Raw genomic sequence first — 25,082 nt, 5'->3', positions numbered from 1 at the left:
TATATTTTTTTTAATAAAGAATACAATTATTTACTAAAATAGACCTCAGGCAAGCCGACAGATCCCTAGACCTCAGGCAAGCACACAGGTTCATTCTAGAAATTCATTATTACTCATTTAAAAGGGGTTGTGTCACTTCAGCAAATAGCATTTATCAGGTAGAGAAAGTTAATACAAGGCACTTACTAATGTATTGTTATTATCCATATTGCTTCCTAAAAATAACGCACCAAGAAGGAGTTGTTGGAATTGAGAAAAACTTTCTATGTGTTTCTATGATATGTAAAGTGATTACAATATTAGATTGAAAGGATACATCTGTTTCGGAAAACAGTACAATTGAGAGGAGGCTCTAGTGCCCTGTTAGGCCGCCTCTAGCCTGGATACAAGATGAGATACAGTTGGGCATGGAAGCATACAGGTTCCATATGGTATTCTGCGCTACATTTGCCAACAAATATTGCAACTGGAGCTATAGATCCTGCAAACTCGTATATTGCCAAGGCTGGCATTTCAGCTGGTCCCATAAATACTTGACTGGTGATTAAATCTGACTACCGGGGCCAAGGAAGTGTTGTAATCTGGACATTCCTGGGAAACCATTTCTGTGTGGGTGAGCATTATCCTACTGAAAAATGCCAGTTGCAATCTCTGCCATGAGAGGCAACATATGTGGCTGCAGGATGTCCTGCACATATCGCCAAGCTGTTAGTGTCCCTCGTATCACCACTAGGTAGCTTGGGCCATTGGGCTGTATAAATGGCATGAAACAGGCGGACTGAATTTGACCTCCCCGCTCTACCCTGGACAAAGCCTACCTGCTCAGCCCCCACCAATGACGGATAGTGGAAGTCTATTGGCTATTCATTTGGCTATTAATTTTGCCCAGAATGTCAGGTCCTGGTTCAACAGGGATATCTGCCTGTAACTGCCGCACTCCGAGGGGTCCTTTCATTCTTTAGGTATTAAGGTCACAGAGGCTTCCTGGGCCTGCTCTAGGCAAGGAGACCCCCTTTAATAGTGCATTACAGACCTGTGACAAGTGTGGTAAGAGTATAGCCTGAAAGTAATAATGGAGGGGAAAACCGTCCAGCCCTGGACTTTTCCTGGGGGAGAAGCTAGAAATTATGCTTATAAGTTCCCCTTCAGTGACTCGCCGGATGAGGTCCTCCACCACTGAGGCAGAAATTACAGGCCGCTTTAAAAAAGTGTAAGAACCGCTGTGTAGCTTCGATGGTATCAACCACATGTGGATCTTCAGCCGTAACCTGCAAATTATATACTGTCCTAGCAATGTCGTCAGTGGAGAAAACTACTCTGCCCGTCTTGATAGAGTAAATAATAAGAATTAGCCCTAGCCTTCTTTCAGAGAGAGGACATGAATATACCTCCCTTATCTCCATGGGCATACAGGTATATGAGGTGTTTAAAATACAGATAGTTCTTAGCCGATTTGGCATTAAGTTAAGCCTTGAGTTTTGACCATAGGTTGATCAATTCCTCCTGAAAAAACATAGCTTTTGCTGTCTTCTGCAATCTTTCAAAATAGAGGCAATCTGCTGCAGGAGACCGTCCAGCTCTTTCTGCCTCTCCTTCTTTAACTTGGACCCCAAAGCTATAAAAATGCCCCTAATATGCATCACATACAACTGACGCACAAACATCAACAGAAGCATAAATTGCAAAATACTCCCCTAGATGTTTAGCCATATCTTGATGGATATTGTCTCTATCTAATAAGGATTCATTTAATCTCCACGACCACTCTTGCCTCGATATCTGCCCCATAGATAGGGTAAGGGAGCAGGGGGCATGATGCGAAATGGTGATATTCCCTATAGTAGCTGCTTGGGCCTGAAGCAACTCTGCCCTGGAGTCTAGTAGGTGGTCAAGTCTCTGAAAGGAAGGATGTGTAGAGGACCGAGATGTATAATCCCTCGTCTGGAGGTGCAACTGCCTCCAAGCCAAGTTCTTTCAGTTTCGCATGGAGTTTACCTAGCACTCTCTGCGAAGCTTGGGATTGCTGTGAAGAGAAGACCATGTTTTTCATTTATGACCACTGCAAATGAAGGCAATGGTGGCTGGCTGTCAATGGACTTGTAATGGACGCCATGGCACCAAACTTCCTTCTGCTAAGCACCTGGAAATGGCCTGGACAGAGACAGGGATTAAGTAATGAAGGTGCCACCTGTGTCTGTGGACAATGACACTGTAGGAGCTGCTTGTTTCCATCCAATGATGTGCACCCTCTCAGTCTGTCAACTGGGCAAAATGCCTTTGAATGCATCATAGAGCCATGTTAAGCAGTCAGTGATCTCTCACCAAGAGGTACAATGCTCAAAAGTAACCTCTGAGAGCCTTTTTATAGGCACTGGAGGATGCACATTTATGGCCTCTTGTGGCAAGACCCAGGGTCTAATGAGACCACACCTGTAATTATTTACATATGCATGCAGTTTTGCAGCAATCCGAAATTTCTATCTAGGTGCATTATTTTTTTTATCAATGAGTGTATAAGCCAGTTAAAGGGAGTCTGTCATCAGGTTTCTTGAGTGAGAAATCAAAGTTCTCACCCCCTTCCCCTGTCACCCCCACTGCAGGTGTCCAGGAGGCGGTCCCTTCATGTGAATATCCTGGGCTGTTTGCACTGAATGCTCCCCAGCACCTCCTCACTGCACTGAGTGACAGTTCCAGTATCCGAAGGTAGAACCTGGGGAGCATTCAGTGCAGAGAGCCCAGGGCACTGAACACAGCTGGATTACTTCCTGAGCACTTGTGATCTTGGTGCTAGTAATATCTACACAGAGGAAAACTGAACTGGATTGAGTGATCTAACAGAGTAAATTAATATTTATATGTGGGACGTCCCTTTTTTATTCACTGGTTTATCCAGTGGTGTCTTGGATGAGACACAGTTGTAAATGTTATAGAACTAGAGAGATGATTGTCCAAGAAGTCTCTGACTAGGAGCTGCTTTGTGTGTTGTTGAAAGTTCTCAATTCTTATAATGTATGAGCTTTGGTCATTCCAAGCTATCTAATGTCAGAAGTTACAAGCTGATGAGGAGGAGTTGGGACAAAGTGTGCTAGTTAATGCAGTGTTTGAATGTTGGCATGAAGTTCTTATTGCGAAATTGTTAGCTCAGTACCAGATGTAACAAAACTTTTCACTCAACTCAAATGGCTTGGTGGTCATGAAGATGTTTTTAGAAAAATATGGATGAGCCTTTTTCTTTGTTATTAGTGATTTACAGACAACTCTCCCAAGGATATCATTTTTGGCAAGTTTTTTTTTACGTAGGTGGCTCCAGAGACAAGGGACAAAATGTCATACACCATGGCCAATCACATACTGTATGTGATTAAATGAGTCAGTTATGGAAGATAACTCTTAATTGCTAACATCTTACTTCAGTGGAGAGCACCCAGGCAAGTTCATGAAACACGTCTGGAACATTTTAGTTCAAAAATCAGTGGGTGTAATAATGAGTAACCTCATGCAATTAGACACAATTACAGTGCTTTCCTTATAATTTACATTCAGATAGCTGTTTATAATCAGTGTGCTAATTACTATTTAATTTGCAATGCTACCCAAATATTACATAGTGTGTTTGTGATAGAAAATTGCAAGATTTTACAAAGTTAAAAAGGTTAAAAATATTTACCTGGTTCTCAGTTATGCAGACATAAATCTTTTCTTGTGCTAATATAAGTACTAAAAAAACTGAGTCTTCATATAAGAATAATTTTAATTTTAAATGGGTTGTCCGATGTTTAATTTTAAAGACCTATCCGCAGGATAGGTCATCGATATCAGATCGGTGTGAGTCCAACATCTGGCACCTCCGCTGATCAGCTGTTTGAGGAGGCCACAGTACTCCGGTGAGTGATGTGGCCTCCTCGCCGCTTACCACCTACAACGCCATCCATTGGATAATGACTGTGCTTGGTATTGCAGCTCAGCCCCATTCATTTGAAAGGGACTGAGAAGTGCCTTGGCCATGCGACACAGGGCTAGGAAGAGGCTGCAGCGCTCACCAGAGCACCGCATCCTCTTTAAACATCTGATCAGTGGGGTTGCCGTTGTTGGACTCCCACCAGGGCCATCAATATGAAAATCTCAGACAGCCAATTTACGGGTCAAGAAACTGGAGCCCCTACCTATTTCCAAAATGTAGGGCTTATAGCTGTCTTCTGCATCCCCAATGGACTAGGATTGTTTCAGGTATCAAAATTTCGATACCCAATCAATACTTTTGTACCGATTTCGATGCCGGGATTACAATTTTTTTCAAAACTGGGCTGCGCTGCTGAGCAGTCTAGTGTCACAGAACTTGAAGCGCGCTGCTGTCAGCGCGCTCCAAGTTCCCTCAGCAGCACAGGGAAGAAGGAAGCAGTCTCTCCCTCCCCCCTGTGCCGCTGCTGCCAATAAGGAGAGACAGGAGGAGGAGGGGCAGACGCACTGTGCCACCAATGAAAGTTAACTTCTAATACAAATACAGGAATCGGCAGGATCACATGGCCGGCACCCTGCCTCTATGACAGGGCGCTCCGATCAGCCGCAGTTAAACCCTCAGGTGCCGCACCTGAGGGGTTAACTGCCGCTGATCGCAGCTCCCTGTCAGAGGCAGGGTCCCGGATATGTGATTATGCCGGGCACCGCCTCCTGTATTAAAGGTTAACTATCATTGGTGGTGCAGTGCGCCCTCCCCCCCCTCCTCCCTATTATTAAAAACATTGGTGGCGCAGTGCGCCTCCCCCTCCCCAGTATTAAAAACATTGGTGGCACAGTGCCCCCCCCCCCCCCCAGATCATTGGTGGCAGTGGCCACAGGGTCCCCTCCCTTCCTCCTCATTGGTGGAAGTGGCAGCTTGTGATCGGAGCCCCAGCTGTGTAATCCTGGGGCTCCGATCGGTTACCATGGCAGCCAGAACGCTACCGAAGCCCTGGCTGCTATGGTAATCTCCCTGCTGCTGTGTGTACTACGCACAGGGCAGCAGGGAGAGTGTGAAGTCCTATTCACCCCAATAGAGCTCTATCAGGGTGAATAGGACAAGGAATGAAAAGATCCCAGGTTCTAGCCCCTAAGGGTTGAAATAGTTAATAAATAAACAGTAAAAAAAAATTTAAAAAAAGGTAAAAATACACAAAAATATTAAGTATAAATCACCCCCTTTCTCAATTTTACATATAAAATATATAAACAATAAATAAACATATCACATATCGCCACGTCCGAAAAGTCCAAACTATTAAAATATTTAAAAAAATCAATGCGGTAAACGCCAGAACAGAAAAAATAAAAACTGCGCGATTCGCTTTTTGTTAGTCACCTTGTCCCCTCCAAAAATAGGATTGGACTGTTCGATTATGAGCCGGACATTCCATAAAATGCGGAATGCATGCAGCTTTTTTGGTGTTTTTTTTTTTTTTTTTTTTTTTTTTTGTGTGGTATCGAGTATCGCAATACTTTTTTATGGTATCGAAACCGAATCAAAATTTGGTATCGAAACAACCCTTTTCCCATTAGACTAACCTCAAGTATATGAAACTTGTCATGTGTACTGCTTTATTGTTACCATGCAAATTTATCTTATGCTCATTTATTACCACTATTAATTACTGCATTATGGTTGTTAGACAGCTAAGGACTTGACTTTTTTCATTTAGGTAAAGGAAGGAATGCATCTCCTCATCACTGGCCCCAATGGTTGTGGTAAAAGTTCTCTGTTCAGAATCCTAGGAGGTTTGTGGCCAGTTTACGAAGGCGTTCTATACAAACCTCCACCAGAAAATATGTTTTATATCCCCCAAAGGTATGTCCTATTTTGACTATAATATTTTTGATTAACAATTTTTGTTTAGTAGTGATCAAGAAAGAGGCAGTGCATTACTGAAAAGTAATAACCATATTGTCAATCCCCTGTAGCCCAGACAATCCTGATAAGGTGCGTTGCACATAAACCTTTCAGCCTCCCCACTTCTGTAAGCAAACTTAAAATCGTGATAATTCAGGACTCTTGAATATTGTAATAAAAATGTAACCTTTTCCCCTCAGTGACTATACAGCAGCCAAAATAGCTCTGTAGCGTATATGAATTTGTTAAAGTGGTTGTCAGACCCCCAAACCAAATGTAATTCCCACCCTTTACTGATTATGTGCACCGTAGAGCCATTCACTGGCCTCAGTGGGGACATGTCTGAAAGCGGCAAGTCGTACTAAATCTCACTTTTGGCTTGGAGATACATTACTACTGAGGCCATTAAATAGGTACAGCAGTATACATGACCAGAGACAGGAAATCACACTGAGCCAGGAACCTGAAGCAGCAGGGATGGGATCCTCCGTGCTGGAACGGAGCTGCTTTCAAGACGCAAGTCGCCGAAAATCCTATATCATATAGTACATGATTATCTTTAACAGAGTTACAACCAGCCCTGTACCTCACATAGATCCAGAGATCTCTCAATTCATTGCTCCAGTTGCTCCACTAGATTTATTTCAAGCTGGCAGCTCAGGGGGCGTGCACTTTCGCTGGGGGCTTGTCCTTTCTGCTGCAGTTGAAGAATGAAGTGAGCTGGAGGGAGAAATTAGAAAAACAGCAAGTGGTGCAATACAGATACATTTTATTGAATAGCACACTATCTATACAAAATTTTAAAGTACTGTATATGCAATTACAAACGTATTCAGATACAGCTGCTGGTTTCAAAAAGTTGAATATTGTTTGTGGGCCATCCCCTTTAATGTTTCATCCTAAATTAAACAGAATGCAGTATGCATGGCCAAGAAAAAGAGGTAAATCTCCCCTAATATGCATAAAGCTAACATAGGTACCTATTCGAAAAAGGTTGCACACAATAAGATTATTATTCCATTATTTACTACATCATTATTCAGTAAAACATTAAAAAGTGCAGAATTGCATTTTAACCTATTGCAAGTGGTATGTTTCCGAAAATGTACGTTCAGCTACATCCATGGGATGGCATGGGCACAGACACTGTCCTTCTGCCATCCACAGCGAGAGATGGCAATAATACAAAGCAGCACTTCCGCTGAAATGGTCAATATTTGAGATAACTTTCATCTCAGCCATTTAACACCTATGATGTCTTGGTTGATAGCAACCCATACATCTAAGGGATTTGACAGGGTTACTGACACCCCATATATGTACATACAGTTGCAAGAAAAAGTATGTGAACCCTTAATGATATGGATTTCTGCACAAATTGGTCATAACATGTGATCTGATGTTCATCTAAGTCACAACAATAGACAATCACAGTCTGCTTAAACTAATAACACACAAAGAACTAAATGTTACCATGTTTTTATTGAACACACCATGTAAACATTCACAGTGCAGGTGGAAAAAGTATGTGAACCCCTAGACTAATGACATCTCCAAGAGCTAATTGGATTGAGGTGTCAGCCAACTGGAGTCCAATCAATGAGATGAGATTGGAGGTGTTGGTTACAGCTGCCCTGCCCTATAAAAAACACACACCTGTTCTGGGTTTGCTTTTCACAAGAAGCATTGCCTGATGTGAATGATGCCTCGCACAAAAGAGCTCTCAGAAGACCTACAATTAAGAATTGTTGACTTGCATAAAGCTGGAAAGGGTTATAAAAGTATCTCCAAAAGCCTTGCTGTTCATCAGTCCACGGTAAGACAAATTGTCTATAAATGGAGAAAGTTCAGCACTGCTGCTACTCTCCCTAGGAGTGGCCGTCCTGTAAAGATCACTGCAAGAGCACAGCGCAGACTACTCAATGAGGTGAAGAAGGATCCTAGAGTGTCAGCTAAAGATTTACAAAAGTCTCTTGCATATGCTAACATCCCTGTTAGCGAATCTACGATACGTAAAACAATAAACAAGAATGGATTTCCTGGGAGGATACCACAGAGGAAGCCACTGCTGTCCAAAAAAAACATTGCTGCACGTTTACCGTTTGCACAAGAGCACCTGGATGTTCCACAGCAGTACTGGCAAAATATTCTGTGGACAGATGAAACCAAAGTTGAGTTGTTTGGAAGAAACACACAACACTATGTGTGGAGAAAAAGAGGCACAGCACACCAACATCAAAACCTCATCCCAACATTGAAGTATGGTGGTTGGGGCATCATGGTTTGGGGCTGCTTTGCTGTGTCAGGGCCTGGACAGTTTGCTATCATCGAAAGGAAAATGAATTCCCAAGTTTATCAAGACATTTTGCAGGATAACTTAAGGCCATCTGTCCACCAGCTGAAGCTCAAAAGAAGATGGGTGTTGCAACAGGACAACAACCCAAAGCATAGAAGTAAATCAACAACAGAATGGCTTAAACAGAAGAAAATACGCCTTCTGGAGTGGCCCAGTCAGAGTCCTGACCTCAACCCGATTGAGATGCTGTGGCATGACCTCAAGAAAGCGATTCACACCAGACATCCCAAGAATATTGCTGAACTGAAGCCATTCAGAAGTAAAGAGTAATGGTCAAGAATTACTCCCGACCGTTGTGCACGTCTGATCTGCAACTACAGGAAACGTTTGGTTGCAGTTATTGCTGCCAAAGGAGGTTCAACCAGTTATTAAATCCAAGGGTTCACATACTTTTTCCACCTGCAATGTGAATGTTAACATGGTTTGTTCAATAAAAACATGGTAACATTTAATTCTTTGTGTGTTATTAGTTTAAGCAGACTGTGATTGTCTATTGTTGTGACTTAGATGAAGATCAGATCACATTTTATGACCAATTTGTGCAGAAATCCATATAATTCCAAAGGGTTCACATACTTTTTCTTGCAACTGTATATGTATTACAGTGTATTATATTCTAGTGATCAAGCTTCCTAGTGTTCAAGTACCTTAAGAAATGTATAAAAAAAGGAAATGTTTAAAAATGTGTAAATACAAAACAAACAAAAAAAACACACAACTTATTTTGCCTCATTATTATGTAAAAAAAAAGTACATATAATTGGCATTGCCATATCTGTAATGACCCAAACTATTAAAATAGCTTGGCCCAAACAGGCCTAGTCCTTAAAGAGGCTCTGTCACCCGGTCTGTCACCCAGGTCTGATGACACAGACAAAAACCATACCTTTATTCTTATGTAGTAGGTCCGGTATGGAACTTTAAAAAATATGCAAATGAGGAATTCGAGCACTCAGAGGCGGGCTTATGCCTTCCAAGCACTACTTCGGAGATGCCCCCGTACCTTGCTAATTCCGGCCTTCTGCACCTAATCACGCCCCCATGTTTTTTGATTGACAGCGCTAGACCCACCGGTCTGATATCCCGCGCCTAGGCACTCGCTTCCATGATGGCGCATGCCGACTGGACATACACACAAGGTAGGAAGGAAAAGACCCAGTGCGCACACGCCGGCATGGAAGCGAGTGCGCAGGCTCAGGATATCGGCACTAGACGAGCAGGTCTAGCGCTGACAATCAAAGGACATGGGGGCATGATTAGGTGCAGAAAACCGGCATTAGCAAAGAACGGGGACGTTGCAGAAGCAGTGCTCGGAAGGCATAAGCCCGCCTCCGAGAGCTCAAATTCCTCATTTGCATATTTCTAAAAGTTGATTTTTTGGTTACACCAGACCTACTACATGAGAAATAAAGGTATGGTTTTTGTCTGTGTCATCAGCTCTACTAAGCTATATGCCTGGTAGGGTAGGCTTGAACCGGGTGACAGAGCCTCTTTACCAGGGTTGTCCAGGAATATTTTTTTTAATTCCGCCCTCTTGACTGTTCTGCTCTACTCTGTGGCTGCCATCAACTTCTGCAAGGGCAAGGTCACGTGCACCGCTGGCCAAGTCTGCATATACCCCTCCCCCCCCCCCCAGTTTGTGCAACGTACAGTATATAAACACTGTTTTGCAAATCCCTTTAATTATTCAATATTAAGTGGAATCATAAAAACAATGTATCCTGGAGAACCCCTTTAACTTTTGTTCCTGTAAATAGCAAATAGAGTATTTTTCGCCCTATAAGACGATCCTGCCCATAAGACGCACCTAGGTTTTTGAGGAGGAAAATAAGAAAAAATATATTTTGAACCAAAAGGTGTGCTTTTGGTGGGTTTTGAACTAATGGTGGTCTGTGGATGACACTATTATGGGGGATCTGTTGAGGACACTGTTATGGGGGATCTGTGGGTGACACTGGTATGGGGGATCTGTGGGTGACACTGGTATGGGGGATCTGTGGGTGACACTGTTATGGGGGATCTGTGGGTGACACTGTTATGGGGGATCTGTGGGTGACACTGTTATGGGGGATCTGTGGGTGACACTGTTATGGGGGATCTGTGGGTGACACTGTTATGGGGGATCTGTGGGTGACACTGTTATGGGGGATCTGTGGGTGACACTGTTATGGGGGATCTGTGGGTGACACTGTTATGGGGGATCTGTGGGTGACACTGTTATGGGGGATCTGTGGGTGACACTGTTATGGGGGATCTGTGGGTGACACTGTTATGGGGGATCTGTGGGTGACACTGTTATGGGGGATCTGTGGGTGACACTGTTATGGGGGATCTGTGGGTGACACTGTTATGGGGGATCTGTGGGTGACACTGTTATGGGGGATCTGTGGGTGACACATATATAGCATCCTATGCTATGTGTCATCCACAGATCCCCTCCTTAACAGTGTCCCTGTAGTGTGAATGACCCCCAATACAAGGGGTGGGGGTCGCATCTGGTTTTATAATGACAGCGGGGCCCGTGCAGTGACTGTATTCTACTACACGGGCCCCGCTCACTGTATATAATCGTATCTGTAATTGTAGGCATTGTTAATGTATACAAATTCTGGGTAATCAGCGCCTGTATTACGGTACTTACAAGCGGTCGGTAGCAGAGAGGAGGGAGGAGGCAGGCCGGGAGGACGGGCGCTGGCAGCGTGAGTCACTATGTCATGTGCCCACGCCGCCTGCTTCATTCATAAAGTGGGCGGCGCAGGCGCGTGACGTAGTGACTCACGCTGCCAGCGCCCGTCCTCCCGGCCTGCCTCCTCCCTCCTCTCTGCTACAGAGCGCTTGTAAGTACCGTAATACAGGCGCTGATTACCCAGAATTTGTATACATTAACAATGCCTACAATTACAGATACGATTATATACAGTGAGCGGGGCCCGTATAGTAGAAAACAGTCACTGCACGGGCCCCGCTGTCATTATAAAACCAGATGCCGGCCTCCAGCCCCTCCTCCCTCTCAGCTGATACACCCGCCGTGCGGCATCGCGGCTCGGCCTATCATTGAAAATGCAGCATTCGCCCCATAACACGCACTGCTATTTTCCCCCCACTTTTGGGCGGGGGGGGGGGGGAAATTGCGTCTTATAGGGTGAAAAATATGGTACCTAAACATTACCAGATTTTTTTCATGTTTCAGCGCCTTCTTTGGCCATAGATTTGACTTGGTGAGAAAAGCTACATTAACAGACGGGACCAATTCAGTTTGATCAGGCTTACTAAGATACAATGTAATCCTTCTTACTGATGCTTAGATCGACATAGGCTTCTTTCATTTCCTCATTTGGATCAATGTGTGTTGAGATATAAATCTTTTTTCCCCTAGCAATAAGACTTAGAATTAGTCCATCTGTTACTCTTTTTAGCAAGCTACTAATACATGTATTTGGAATATTACATTCTTTTATACTATACCACAGATGTGCATTTCATTGTAATAGTATGGTTGTGACTATTGTGACACAGTGAAAGGTTTGGTCTGGAAAAATAGGCATTTTCCTCCCAGCATGTGCTGCTGGGCTGATTTACAGCCAGGTGAGGTCAAATACCGGACCGGATTTTAAGTGCCGATCCCGGTTTTGGCAGCACCTGGCTCAGAAGCCAGGTCTCTGTGTTGGGATCTGGGAGCCTTGTGTCTGGATGAAGGCTTGCTACCTGTTTGGCGTGAAAACAGGTTGGTGCTGCTATGGTCAAGGACTCTTTGCGGCAGAATTGCCGCATGGTGTGAATTACCACCAGCACCACAAGGTGACTTTATTCTTTATTATAACTGCTTGTTTTGTCACTTGTCTAAAGTGTGAATAAAACAATGAAGAGTTTGATCCAAAGAACTTGTTGTTGCCTCTATACAGTGTCCGCTAATCCTGTCTACCAGAGCGAAACCCCACAATTGGTGGAAGATGTGGGTAAGAGCAGTGAGGCTGGCGTGAACGCCAATATTTTTTGTTTCTGCATTTTTTAGGCACGGTTGTATGTCGTAAATTAAACTAGCTGTATTACAGCCAGTGCCCCACGGCAAAATGGAGGCAGCGAGAGACAAACCTGCAGCAACATGAGGCTAATAAGCAGCAGCAGGAGACTAACCAGTTGCTGCTACAACACGTGATGGCTTTGCAGACAGCAGGAGTAACCCCGAGCGTCCATGATGCCCGGAAAGCAGTCCGTGCCGCGATTCGTAAGATGACCCCCGCAGACGACATCGAAACCTACCTGGCGATGTACGAGAAAGTGGCCATCAGGGAAAAGCTACCCCGTGACCAGTGAGCTGAGGTCGTCGCTCCGTTCCTGGCATCCGATTCCCAGCGGGTGTATTTCAACTTGCCGGACGATCAAGCGGCCAACTACCAGAAAGTCAAGGGTTAGATTCTGGCAAGACTGGGGGTTAATGTGTTGGTCCGGGCCCAGTGGGTGCATCAGTGGGGGTTCAACCCGGCTGAGCCTGCAAGACCCCAGTATTATAACTTACTTCAACTCTTGAAAAAATGACTACAGCCTGACGTGCTGAATCCCACTGCTATGCTTGAACGTCTGTTAACCGATATGTTCTGGAGGGCTTTGCCATACACTCTCCAGCACTGGATCAGCCAGGTGTCTCCTGGCAATGCCCTTGAGATGGTGGACCTGGTGGAACGCTATGAAGCTACCAGGAATCTAAAGGAGGGTTCTGTCGGAAGGGGGGTCTGCAAACCCTGGAAATATCCCCCCCGGGATGTACCCATGGCAGACCTGGCTCTGATAGTCTGCTGGCGGTGTCAGGAGCCTGGCCATGTAAGGGCTGACTGTCCTCATCGGGTTGAGCCCATGGACACTAACTATGGCTACCGTCAGTCGCTATATGCCAGGAGGCTGTGTGCAACAGGTACCCCAGAGTCTCTAGATCACTTGTGCCAGGTGGAAGTGGGAGACACTCCGACAGAGGCTCTACTGGACTCAGGGTGTCTGGTGCGTTCCACTGAGTATACTGGCCGTAAAGTTGGAGTGATGTGCATTCGCAGAGACTTAAAAGACTACCCCACCACGCTGGTGTCTCTAACTACGGTGGCCGGTAGATGGACCCACGAGGTGGCTGTCGCCACAAATCTACATTATGAACTCATAATAGGGAGAGACTTCCCGGCACTGTGGCCTGCTAGGAGAGTGACTGATACCCATGAGACAGGGGTAACCCTAGCAGAGTGGCACGGCTCAGGGGGGAGACCAGAATTCTGGGAACCTGAGACCGAAGGGCCAGCGTTAGGGGTGACCGCCACTTCGGTGGAAGAGGGGGAGACAACCCCGCTAAGTGTGATGGTGGGAGGACTTGCCGCCGGGTCCTGAATTGGCAGACCTCAATGTCTCCGGGGTTAATTTTGGTACCGCCCAACGTCGGGACCCAACACTATCCCGCACCTGGGAAAATGTGTTAATAGTAGCTGGTGAACCACAACAACCTGGGGCAGAGTCAGTCTTTCCCCGTTTTGTTGTTCATCAGGATATGTTGTATCGGGTACGGGGTGAGCCTATTGAACAGTTGGTGGTCCCCAAGGCTTATCGCAAGCTTGTGTTAGATCTAGCCCACCAACACTTTCTCGGGGGTCACCTGGGGCTGCAAAAAACTCAGGATCGTATTCTACAGCGGTTTTACTGGCCTAGCATATTCAAAGAAGTGGAAGAGTTTTGTAAGTCTTGCCCGCCAGATAACTAGCCCCCAGCCACATTTCCGTAGTCCCCTAGTACCTCTCCCGATTATCGAAGGACTGTTTGACCGAATAGCTATGGACCTCATAGGCCCAGTACCGAAGTCCGCCAGAGGGCATCAACACATTTTAGTCATTCTAGACTACGCCACTCGGTACCACTGCGACATACCTCGGCCAAACTCATAGCTAAGGAGTTAATGGAGATGTTTTCCCGAGTAGGACTACCTAAAGAGGTACTGACCGACCAAGGGAGCCCTTTTATGTCCAAGATGATGAGGGAACTCTGTAAGTTGCTGCACATAAAACAGCTACAGACGTCCGTTTACCATCTGCAAATGGACGGTCTGGTAGACAGGTTTAACCAAACATTAAATAATATGTTGAAAAGAGTGGTGGCTAAAAATGGTAAGGACTGAAACCTCCTTCTGCCCTATCTCATGTTCGCAGTGCGAGAGGTACCCCAGGCCTCTACTGGGTTCTCGCCCTTCAAACTGCTATATGGCAGACACCCTCACGGTCTCTTGGACGTGGCCAAAGAGGCGTGGGAACAACAACCCACTCCACATAAAAGTGTCATTGAGCACATTGCCCAGATGCAAGATCGTATAGAGACAGTGTTGCCTCTTGTTAGGGAGCATATGAAGGCAGCTCAACGAGCCCAGAGTCGGGTCTATAATCGGTAGGCTTGGGTCCGGATCTTTAACCCTAGTGATCGGGTTTTGGTTCTGGTGCCGACCTGGCTAGGTGGCAGGGGCCCTACGAGGTACTCGATAAAATTGGAGATGTAAACTACAAGGTACACCAGGGCAGTGAAAGCTAGAGAAGTTTTACCATGTAAATTTACTCAAACCGTGGAAAGATAGGGAAACCTGTACAGAAGACAGCCTGCGGCCAGGTTTTCTAGGAGTAGAGGTACCGGCCCCTCTGTCTGATGCAAGAGAGGCGCCTGCCACAGTAAAAATTGCTGACAGCCTCTCCTCTAAACAGACTCAGGAGGCTAGGGAGTTCGTTAGTCGGAACACGGATGTGTTCTCGGACCCCTCTGGACGCACTTCCATAATCCAGCATGACATTGTCACTGAGCCTCAGGCAAAAGTCTAATTAAAACCGTACCGGGTACCTGAGGCTCGGCGATAAGCCATATCGGAGGAGGTGCAGCTAATGTTGCAGCTAGACGTCATTGAGGAGTCAAAAAGTGAGTGGGCCAGTCCTATAGTATTGATACCCAAGCCAGACGGGACGTTGTGGTTTTGTAACGACTTTCAAAAACTTAACGAGGTTTCCAAATTCGATGCGTATCCCATGCCCCGGGTGGATGAGCTCATCGAGAGGTTAGGACAAGCCTGGTATTTTTCTGTTTTGGACCTCACGAAATGGTACTGGCAGGTTCCCTTAATGGAGATTGCCAAAGAGAAAACTGCCTTCATCACGCCTGAGGGGCTGTATCAATATAAGGTCTTACCCTTTGGTCTGCATGGGCCCCTGACACTTTTCAGCGACTAATGTAATGGACATTATGCTTCGTCCACATCGTCGGTACGCTACGGCTTACCTGGACGATATTGTCATCCACAGTACCGACTGGGAAATTCACCTATCCAAAGTGCATGCTGTAGTGGACTCCCTTCGGAAAGCTATCCTAACCGCTAACCCAATAAAATGTGCGATGGGGTTAGAAGAGACTAAGTACCTGGGGTTAGTCATTGGGCGCGGAGTCATCAAACCCCTAGTGAACAAATTAGAGGCGATATGGAATTGGCCCCAACCTGTCACCACTAGGCAAATAAAGTAATTCCTGGGAATGGTGGGCTATTACATGAGGTTTGTTCCCCACTTTGCTACTCTAGCCGCACCCTTGACAGGACTCTTGAAGGGACACAAGTCAATGATGGTTCGCTGGGATGGTCGGGCAGAAGAGGCTTTCTCCGCTTTGAAGTCGGCCCTGTGCGGGTCCCCAGTTTTGGTGATGCCCGACTTCAAAAGGGAGTTTATAGTACAGACCGATGCCTCCAAAGTAGGCCTCGGTGCTGTAATGTCTCAGGAAGTCAACGGGGAGAAGCATTCCATTGTCTTTCTCAGCCGTAAGCTCACCCCAGCCGAAACCCGGTATAGTATACTGGAGAGAGAGTGCCTGGCTATCAAGTGGGCACTAGAATCTCTCCGTTATTTATTGGGGAGAAAATTCCGCCTGGTGACTGACCATTTCCCTCTCAAGTGGATGAGCCAGGCCAAGGACAGAAATGCCTGGGTCACCCGATGGTTTCTCTCCCTAAAAAACGTTACGTTTTTGGTGGAACACAGGGCAGGCCGGTTACAGGGAAACACGGATGCCCTGTCCCAGGTACACTGTCTGGCGTGTGTTTACCCCCTCAGGGTTGAACAAAGGGGAAGGGGGGTATGTGACACAGTGAGAGGTTTTATCTGGGAAATCAGGTATTTTCCTCCCAGCTTGTGCTGCTGGGCTGATTTACAGCCAGGTGAGGTCAAATACCGGACCGGATTTTAAGTGCCGGTCCGGGTTTTGGCAGCACCTGGAAATAGACAGCTGGGCTCAGAAGCCAGGTCTCTGTGTTGGGATCTGGGAGCCTTGTGTCTGGATGAAGGCTTGCTACCTGTTTGGTGTTAAAACAGGTTGGTGCTGCTATGGTCAAGGACTCTTTGAGGCAGAATTGCCGCATGGTGTGAATTACCACCAACACCGCAAGCTGACTTTTTGCTTGATTAGGACTGCTTGTTTTGTCACTTGCCTAAAGTGTGAATAAAACACTGAACTGTTACATCCAAAGAACTTGTTGTTGCCTCTATACTGCGTCCGCTAATCCTGTCTACCAGAGCGAAACCCCACTATATATATATATATATATATATATATATATATACACACTCACCTAAAAAATTATTAGGAACACCTGCTCTATTTCTCATTAATGCAACTATCTAGACAACCAATCACATGGCAGTTGCTTCAATGCATTTAGGGGTGTGGTCCTGGTCAAGACAATCTCCTGAACTCCAAACTGAATGTCAGAATGGGAAAGAAAGGTGATTTAAGCAATTTTGAGCGTGGCATGGTTGTTGGTGCCAGACGGGCCAGTCTGAGTATTTCACAATCTGCTCAGCTACTGGGATTTTCACGCACAACCATTTCTAGGGTTTACAAAGAATGGTGTGAAAAGGGAAAAACATCCAGTATGCGGCAGTCCTGTGGGCAAAAATGCCTTGTGGATGCTAGAGGTCAGAGGAGAATGGGCCGACTGATTCAAGCTGATAGAAGAGCAACGTTGACTGAAATAACCACTCGTTACAACCGAGGTATGCAGCAAAGCATTTGTGAAGCCAGAACACGCACAACCTTGAGGCGGATGGGCTACAACAGCAGAAGACCCCACCGGGTACCACTCATCTCCACTACAAATAGGAAAAAGAGGCTACAATTTGCACGAGCTCACCAAAATTGGACTGTTGAAGACTGGAAAAATGTTGCCTGGTCTGATGAGTCTCGATTTCTGTTGAGACATTCAAATGGTAGAGTCTGAATTTGGCGTAAACAGAATGAGACATGTATCCATCCTCTGATGGCTACTTCCAGCAGGATAATGCACCAGCAGGATAATGCATCATTTCAAATTGGTTTCTTGAACATGACAATGAGTTCACTGTACTAAAATGGCCCCCACAGTCACCAGATCTCAACCCAATAGAGCATCTTTGGGATGTGGTGGAACGGGAGCTTCGTGCCCTGGATGTGCATCCCTCAAATCTCCATCAACTGCAAGATGCTATCCTATCAATATGGGCCAACATTTCGAAAGAATGCTATCAGCACCTTGTTGAATCAATGCCACGTAGAATTAAGGCAGTTCTGAAGGCAAAAGGGGGTCCAACACCGTATTAGCATGGTGTTCCTAATAATTCTTTAGGTGAGTGTATATTGTAAGGGGTTGCTGTCACACCTGTGCCAGGTCTTAGAATGTCTGAAAGATTATCTGATCTGATCTGAAGATTAGTGATCTGACAGCCTCTTTTGGTTTCACTTTGTCTAGGTGTTGCTGGTATGTCCACACCTCCTGTTCATGTGACCTTTACCTATCCCTATTTAGTCTGACTTTACCCATCACTCCTTGCTCTGGATAGCTTCATTTGGTTTTGGAAGAGCTGGAGTGTGGTTCTTGTTGAAGTCCTGTTCATCCATCAACCTTAGAAGTTAAGTGTTCCATTACCTTTAGGGCATCCAAGGATCACCAGGGTTTTCTAGGTTACTGTGTATGGGCATCTCTACCATGGAGAGGTACCCATATGGATAGGAGTTATGGCCAGGAGCAGGGTTTTATAGTTGGTGACCCTTTTCCTTCCCTAGCGGTGAGTCCTAGTGTCTTTCCCCTTCCTTCTTGTTGTCTTTTGGTGTTCTCCCCTACTACATCCGTGACAGTTGCCCAGCCATCGTTGTATGATTGATTGGTGTGAGTCTGACTCCATGGATCCTCAAAGACCAGCAGAATAAAGGGACCACAGCTATGCTGGAGTTCTGTGGCTCTTACATGGTCAATCTAGACTCAACACAGTGCCAGTTTAGCCCTTCCAAGTGAGCTTTTATGATATGTGTGTGTATCTTCATACAAAAACTAAAAGGTTCATTTAAACTGAAAAACTATGTCAGCGATGTCACCAGTTCATATAAACCCATGTAAACTTAAAAATTTGGCAAGATTGGTTTGTATATGGCTTTCACACCTATTAGCAGTCTTTGGCTATGTTCACATCATAATTCTATGTTTGGCATGCACCCTTCCGTTCTAATCTCCAAATGTATCCAAATTGCTCAGCTTTAGAGATGAACGAATCTATTCTAAATGAATCGGATTTATTATAAATTTCACAAAAATTTGTCTACCAAACAAATCCGAAGTTTTGCTGATTTGTTTCAAGTGAATTGCGCAAAAATGGAGCCAGTACCATTTTACTGCGAAAATTGGCAGGGAAAACAGTAGGGGGATGAAGATGAAGGATCACATGACACTGGGGGTGGGTTGCCTTGATTGGCTCAGAGGCTGACAGACAGCCTCATCAGGCAATGAGACAGTAGGATTCTGGCAAAATGCCATTCTGTGCACAGCTTGAGACCTGAAAGCATGTGTGTTGGCTTTGTCTTCCAAAAAGCAATTTCTAACACAAGCTAGCAGTCTAGGCATCAAGGGAGAGTACAGTGATATAATAAAGTACACTTAGATCACTCAGAGTTGTGTGGTTTATAGTTCCATACAACTGCTGGCACATTCTGCATAACTTCATTTTTATGTAAAAAGTAATGTGTTATATTACTTCAAGATACCGTGCAGTTACAGCTAATGCATTTTACTGCCTTAACTGCATTAGTATACCCAGACACTTAGCATATACACAGATATAATACAAACATGTATATTCAAAAATGAATCTTTATTGAAATCGATAAAACAAATAAATAGATGCATAAATTGTTAAAGACAGACACAACCACATGGAGAGTACACACAATACGTCGGGACATCAAGTTATAGCATTTCAAGTAGTGAAAAAGGTGGGATGGAAAAGCAAGTATAAATAAATACAAAATCAAACCATGTGGCTCCCCCAACTAGATAAAAAACCATGATTCACAACATATACACAATACAGACCCGCTAGTTGCACCTCCTAGAGACCCTGACACGTGTTTCGCGTCAGCTTCCTCAGGGGGAGTAGAGGCATAAGTGCTCATGCACACAAACTATTTTCTTTCCCCGTCTGTTCCATTTTTTTTGCGGACGGTATGCGAAACCATTCATTTCAATGGGTCCGCAAAAAAAACGGGGAAATTACTCCATGTGCATTCCGTTTCCGTTCCGCAAAAAAATAGAACATGTCCTATTATTATCCGCATTATGAACAAGGATAGTACTGTTCTATTAGGGGCCAGCTGTTCCGTTCCGCAAAATACGGAATGCACACGGGCAGCATCCATATTTTTTGCGGATCCGTTTTTTGCGGACCCCAAAATACATACGGTCGTGTGCATGAACCCATAGGTAGAGAGGCCCATATATATTTACCCAGTACTACCAATTAGTCACACATGATGAAAATCATATAAGCCAAGCCCCACTTCACATCATACATCCATTCACACAGGGCGTATCCTCCTGCAAGCACGTCTAGCAGACTACGATCATGTGATCAAAGCGTCATGTGACACAAGATAAAAAAAGAAGAATAGTAAAAAACTGCGCTTAATACTAGCATGAAATAATGAAGGATACCCTCAGCACAAGCGCCCATTAAGACAAAATATGGCTATAACAAAAACACATAATACAGTCCTGATCAAAAATCATATTTTACATTGTTGGATCTTAACAAAAAATGTTTTGTCTCACTCCCATTTCTTCTTGTTGCATGTTGAAGCTCTACTTGGAACCTTGTTAAGATCCAGCCATGCTAAATATGATTTTTTGCCATTTTTCAAGTGGTCTTAAAGTTTTGATCAGGACTGTACTATTACTGAACAGACACCTAGACCGGCCGGTATAAGCAAAAGGCATGCAACACCTCCCCATCGATCACATGATCCGGTGGGGGTGTGGCGCAGGCACGGAATCGAGCAATTGCCAGATCCACCATCTTAGATAAGCGCAAAACGTCCTTAGAGAAAAACCCACCCAGTAATCACCACCAAAGTGTCCGGAATTCATGACAGTGGTGACAGTGCAGGAAAGAGTGAGCAAGTAGAAATAAACAGCAGGAAAAAGGAGTGAAAACAAGAGTGTAAAAAAGATTTGCCAGATGGTGAAAACTTAAAAAAAAGTGTAAACAGGAGGCAGTGGGAAGAAAAGTGCAAACGGACAAATAAGAATGTGAATTAAATATAACACAAGATGTACATGTGTAAAAGGTGCAAAAAATGTAAAATAATTTTTTTATAATAATTATTGTGTGGAAGAAAAAAACATTTTTGTTGAGAGAGTAGGAAATGTGAAGATTCTGATGTGTGTGGTGAAAAAGAAACAGTACGGAAGAAAAAAAGGAAAAATGGTAAAGGAAGTGAGGAGTAGAAAAGGTGTGTGTTAGGGTACTTTCACACTAGCGTTTTTCTTTTCCGGTATTGAGTTCCGTCCTAGGGGCTCAATACCGGAAAAAACGAATCAGTTTTATCCTAATGCATTCTGAATGGAGAGCATTCCATTCAGGATGCATCAGTTCAGTCCCTCTTACGTTTTTTTGCTGGAGAAAATACCGCAGCATGCTGCAGTTTTCTCTCCGGCCAAAAATCCTGAACACTTGCTGTCATTAATTTTCATTGAAATGCATTAATGTCGGATCCGGCCCCAAGTGTTCCCGAAAAACGGATCCGGTTTTGCGGTCTGCGCATGCACAGACCTTTAAAAAAAGGGGAAAAATAAATAAATACCGGATCCGTTTTTCCAGATGACAACCGGAAAGACTGATCCGATAGTGCAATGCAATTGTGAGACAGATCCACATCTGTCTCACAAATGCATCCATTTGCGTACGGATTGTTGGAAGTGTGAAAGTAACCTTAGAGATGAGCGATTCGCCGAATTTTTCAAAATGATTTGCTTCAATCCAAATTTATTTGCGTCGAATTACGTTAAAAGATAGCTACTGTATTTCCAGGCTGCAGAGAGCCTTTATAGTGGTGTAGAACACTGTGCCTTGCAGTAACATGCATAGGGAGTCTGCTGTGGTTGTGAAATAATGCTGAGACAGTATGACATGCAGATGACAGGGGTCACTCTTAGAATCACTGCACACTTCAATTATTTGGACAGTTACGGGGCCAAAACTGACCAAATAACTCAAGTGTGAACTCAGCCTTACAGATCGACGTTAGTGTCAAGAAGAAGCGCACTCCTTTTACACCGTCGTCAGCTGATTCCACATAGATGTCTACAGAACCAAAACGCTATATTAAAGGCTTATACAAGTAGAGCCCCCCGATAGAGTGCAGATGGTGTCAGCAGTAAGTTTGTGTTGACGTCACTGATTATTTTGCCCTTCCTCTGATCCGTCAGAACAATAACCCACAAAAAACTGATCCTGTCTGTGGAGCATACGCCTTAACTCGGTCAGCATTTGCTCAATAATCCATCAGTATTGCTAATGCCAAAAAAACAGGAGTGGATCTAAAACAGAGAATGGAATATTTGCATGTCTTCTGTGTTTTGTACCCACTCCTGCTTTTCACTACCAAATCATAAGCCAATTCTGATGGGACCATACAGGCCTTACAGCTGATACACAGACAGGATCTGTTGTGCGTCTCATTTTTCCATCCTTCTGACAGATCAGAAGAAAGGTCAAATAAATGATGATGTAAACCAAAATAGTTGACCAGTCATGAAGTGGGAAGGGTGGGAAAAGCATGAGAAGTCCACAGAGTGGCACAATGACAGAGTCTTGAGGTGTAAGCAGTATGAGGAGACCACTGATTGGCACAATGCCCGAGCCTGGAGGTGGCGACAGCAGCAGCATCAGGAGGATACCACAAAGTGGCAAGGTGACATAGTGTGGAGATGGCAGCATCAGGATACCACAGGGTGACAAGGTGACATAGTGTGGAGATGGCAGCAGCATCAGGATACCACAGGGTGACAAGGTGACATAGTGTGGAGATGGCAGCAGCATCAGGATACCACAGAGTGGCAAGGTGACATAGTGTGGAAATGGCAGCAGCAGCATCAGGAGACCACAGAGTGTGAAGGGGACATAGTGTGGAGGTGGCAGCATCAGGAGACCACAAAGTGACCCGGTGACAGAGTGGCACGGTAGGTGGCATTACCAGTATCCGCTAACGAAGGTGGGTGAAAGAAGGAGAACTTGGCATTAGATGTGTGGCATCAGGCGGGTGGCAGCATCAGAGTAGTAGCTAAGGCAGGTAGCCAGAAGAAACCAGTCTCTTTTATCAAGGTTTGGGTGAGGTGGCATGGATGATCTAATCAGATGCATCAGGCATTGGTGGGTGGAAATCCTGGCTGATCCACGCCTGATTCATCTTGACAAAGGTCAGTCTCTCCACATTTTGGGTGGACAGGCGAGTTCTCCTTCGGTTAACTATGGCCCCTGCCGCACTGAACACCCGCTCCGATGCCACACTACTGGCCGGGCAGGACAGCTTTTCCAGGGAAAACTCGGCCAGTTGCGGCCACAAATCCAGTTTGGCTGCCCAGTAGTCCATCAGATCTTCAATGACGGCTGGCAGGGTGCTGTCCAATTATGCCACCACCTGCTGGTTCAGGTCCTGCTCCAGGTTTACCTGCTGCTGCTGGTGAGTAGTTTCTTCACTATGCGGGTGAAGAAAGCTACTCATCAGCGACTGTAGACTCAGGCTGCTGCTGATGGAGCTGGTACTGCTCCTGCCACCCCACCCCTCTCAGCAGCCATGGCAGTGGAACGTGAGCGCAGAGGGCCTCCCCCCGGTCAGACCTGCAAGAGGATGGACGATGGCGGAGATAGGCAGCGGCCAACTGACTACATAGGATGTCTCTATTGTAGTTCAGTTTGTCCTCCCTTCTCAGTGGGTATAAAAAAGGCCCCCACTTTGGACCGGTAGCGAGAGTCCAACAAGGTGGAGAGCCAGAAGCCATCCCTCTGCCGAATGGTGACAATTCGTCTGTCACTACGCAAGCAAGTGAGCATGCATCGTGCCATTTGTGCAAGTGACTCGGATGGACTCCCTGCCTCCATCTGCACTGCATACTGCCACGGTGTGTCTGGGTCCTCTGTCTCGTCTTCCTCATCGCCCTGTTGCTGCTCCTTCTCCTCCTCTCCTGTCACCTGAATAGAAAAACCACCCATTTCGCTATACATTGCCTGTGCTCCAATGTCCCCCCCTCCTCCTTTCCCAGTTTAGCCCCCACAGGGCTCATGTGGCCGTGAGATCTAGGCGCCACGTCTCCAGTCCCCTGACCAGCCATTGTTACCACCATCTGTTCCAGGCCATGAAGCAGTGGAATGACGTTGTTCATCCCTTAGTCCTGGCGACCTACAAATAATGTGGCGTCCTCAAAGGGTCTAAACAAACGGCAGGTGTCACGCATGAGCTGCCACTGGCTGACATCAAAGTTTCACAGGGGAGTACTCCTATCCGTTTGCATCATCAAGAAATCATTGATGGCCTTTCTCTGTTCGTATAGTCGGTCCAACATATGGAGGGTGGAATTCCAATGGGTGGAAACGTCGCATATCATCTTATGTTAGGGGATGCCGTTCTGCCATTGCAGCTCAAGGAGGGTGTGCTTTGCGGTGTACGAGTGGCTGAAGTGCATGCAAAGTTTCCTGCCCATTTTTAGGATGTCTTGCAGATGGGTGGAAGACTTCAGGAACAGCTTGACAACTAGATTGAACACGTGTGCCATGCAGGGCACATGGCTCAGCCTTCCTTGATGCAGCACCGACACCATGTTCTTCCCGTTGTCGGTCACCATGATTCCGATTTTCAGTTGTCGTGGAGAAAGCCAGGATTCGATTTCTTGATGAATCACACGGAGCAGTTCCTTCCCTGTGCAGAACAGCATGACACTGCCATGCCCTACACATGTGGTATGCTGGAGGGGCACTGTGACTTGTCCCTGCAGTGGAGGCTAAGGACAAGGTGGAGTATGAGGAGGCAGAAGCGGACATTGTCGCTGGACCAACGGCGTGAGAACGTGGAGGCGAGGCGGCAACACCTGGCCAAGTTGCTGGTCTGGCTGTGCAGAAGCCACATTCACCCAGTGGGCCGTAAAGGACAAGTATTGTCCCTGACCATAGTTACAGCTCCACACGTCGGTGCTGCCGTACACTTTGGCATACACCGACAGACTCAAGGACTGGCCCACCTTCTGTTCTACATGTTTGTGCAGGGCTGGTACTGCCTTTTTGGCAAAGGAAGGATGGCTCGGCACAAGCCATCAGTTCTCTGAAAGGTGCAAAGTCCACCACTTGGAAAGGGAGGAACTGCAGCACCAGCAACTTGGACAGGAGCACATTCAGCTTCTGCGCCGTTGGATGCATGCATGCATACTGTTGTCTCTTGGCAATCGCTTCGGTGATCGATTGCTCATGGAATGACTGACTAGGAGTAGGAGGAGCAGGAGCATTAGGTACAGCAGACGATGGGAAC

At 45.6% G+C, this 25,082-nt stretch overlaps 1 protein-coding gene across 1 annotated transcript in view; it reads left to right on the top strand.

The window, feature by feature from the left end:
- Nucleotides 1–25,082, top strand: part of ABCD2 (ATP binding cassette subfamily D member 2) — a 138,083-nt gene that overhangs the window by 64,907 nt on the left and 48,094 nt on the right. The window contains exon 6 of the mRNA XM_040412408.1: nt 5,673–5,818. Within this exon, the coding sequence (XP_040268342.1) occupies nt 5,673–5,818 (146 nt within the window). The remainder of the gene's footprint in view (nt 1–5,672; nt 5,819–25,082) is intronic.

The sequence above is a fragment of the Bufo bufo genome, chromosome 1 (genome assembly GCF_905171765.1).
Source record: "Bufo bufo chromosome 1, aBufBuf1.1, whole genome shotgun sequence".
Taxonomy (NCBI): Eukaryota; Metazoa; Chordata; class Amphibia; order Anura; family Bufonidae; genus Bufo; species Bufo bufo.
This window is presented reverse-complemented; position numbering and strand designations above follow the sequence as displayed.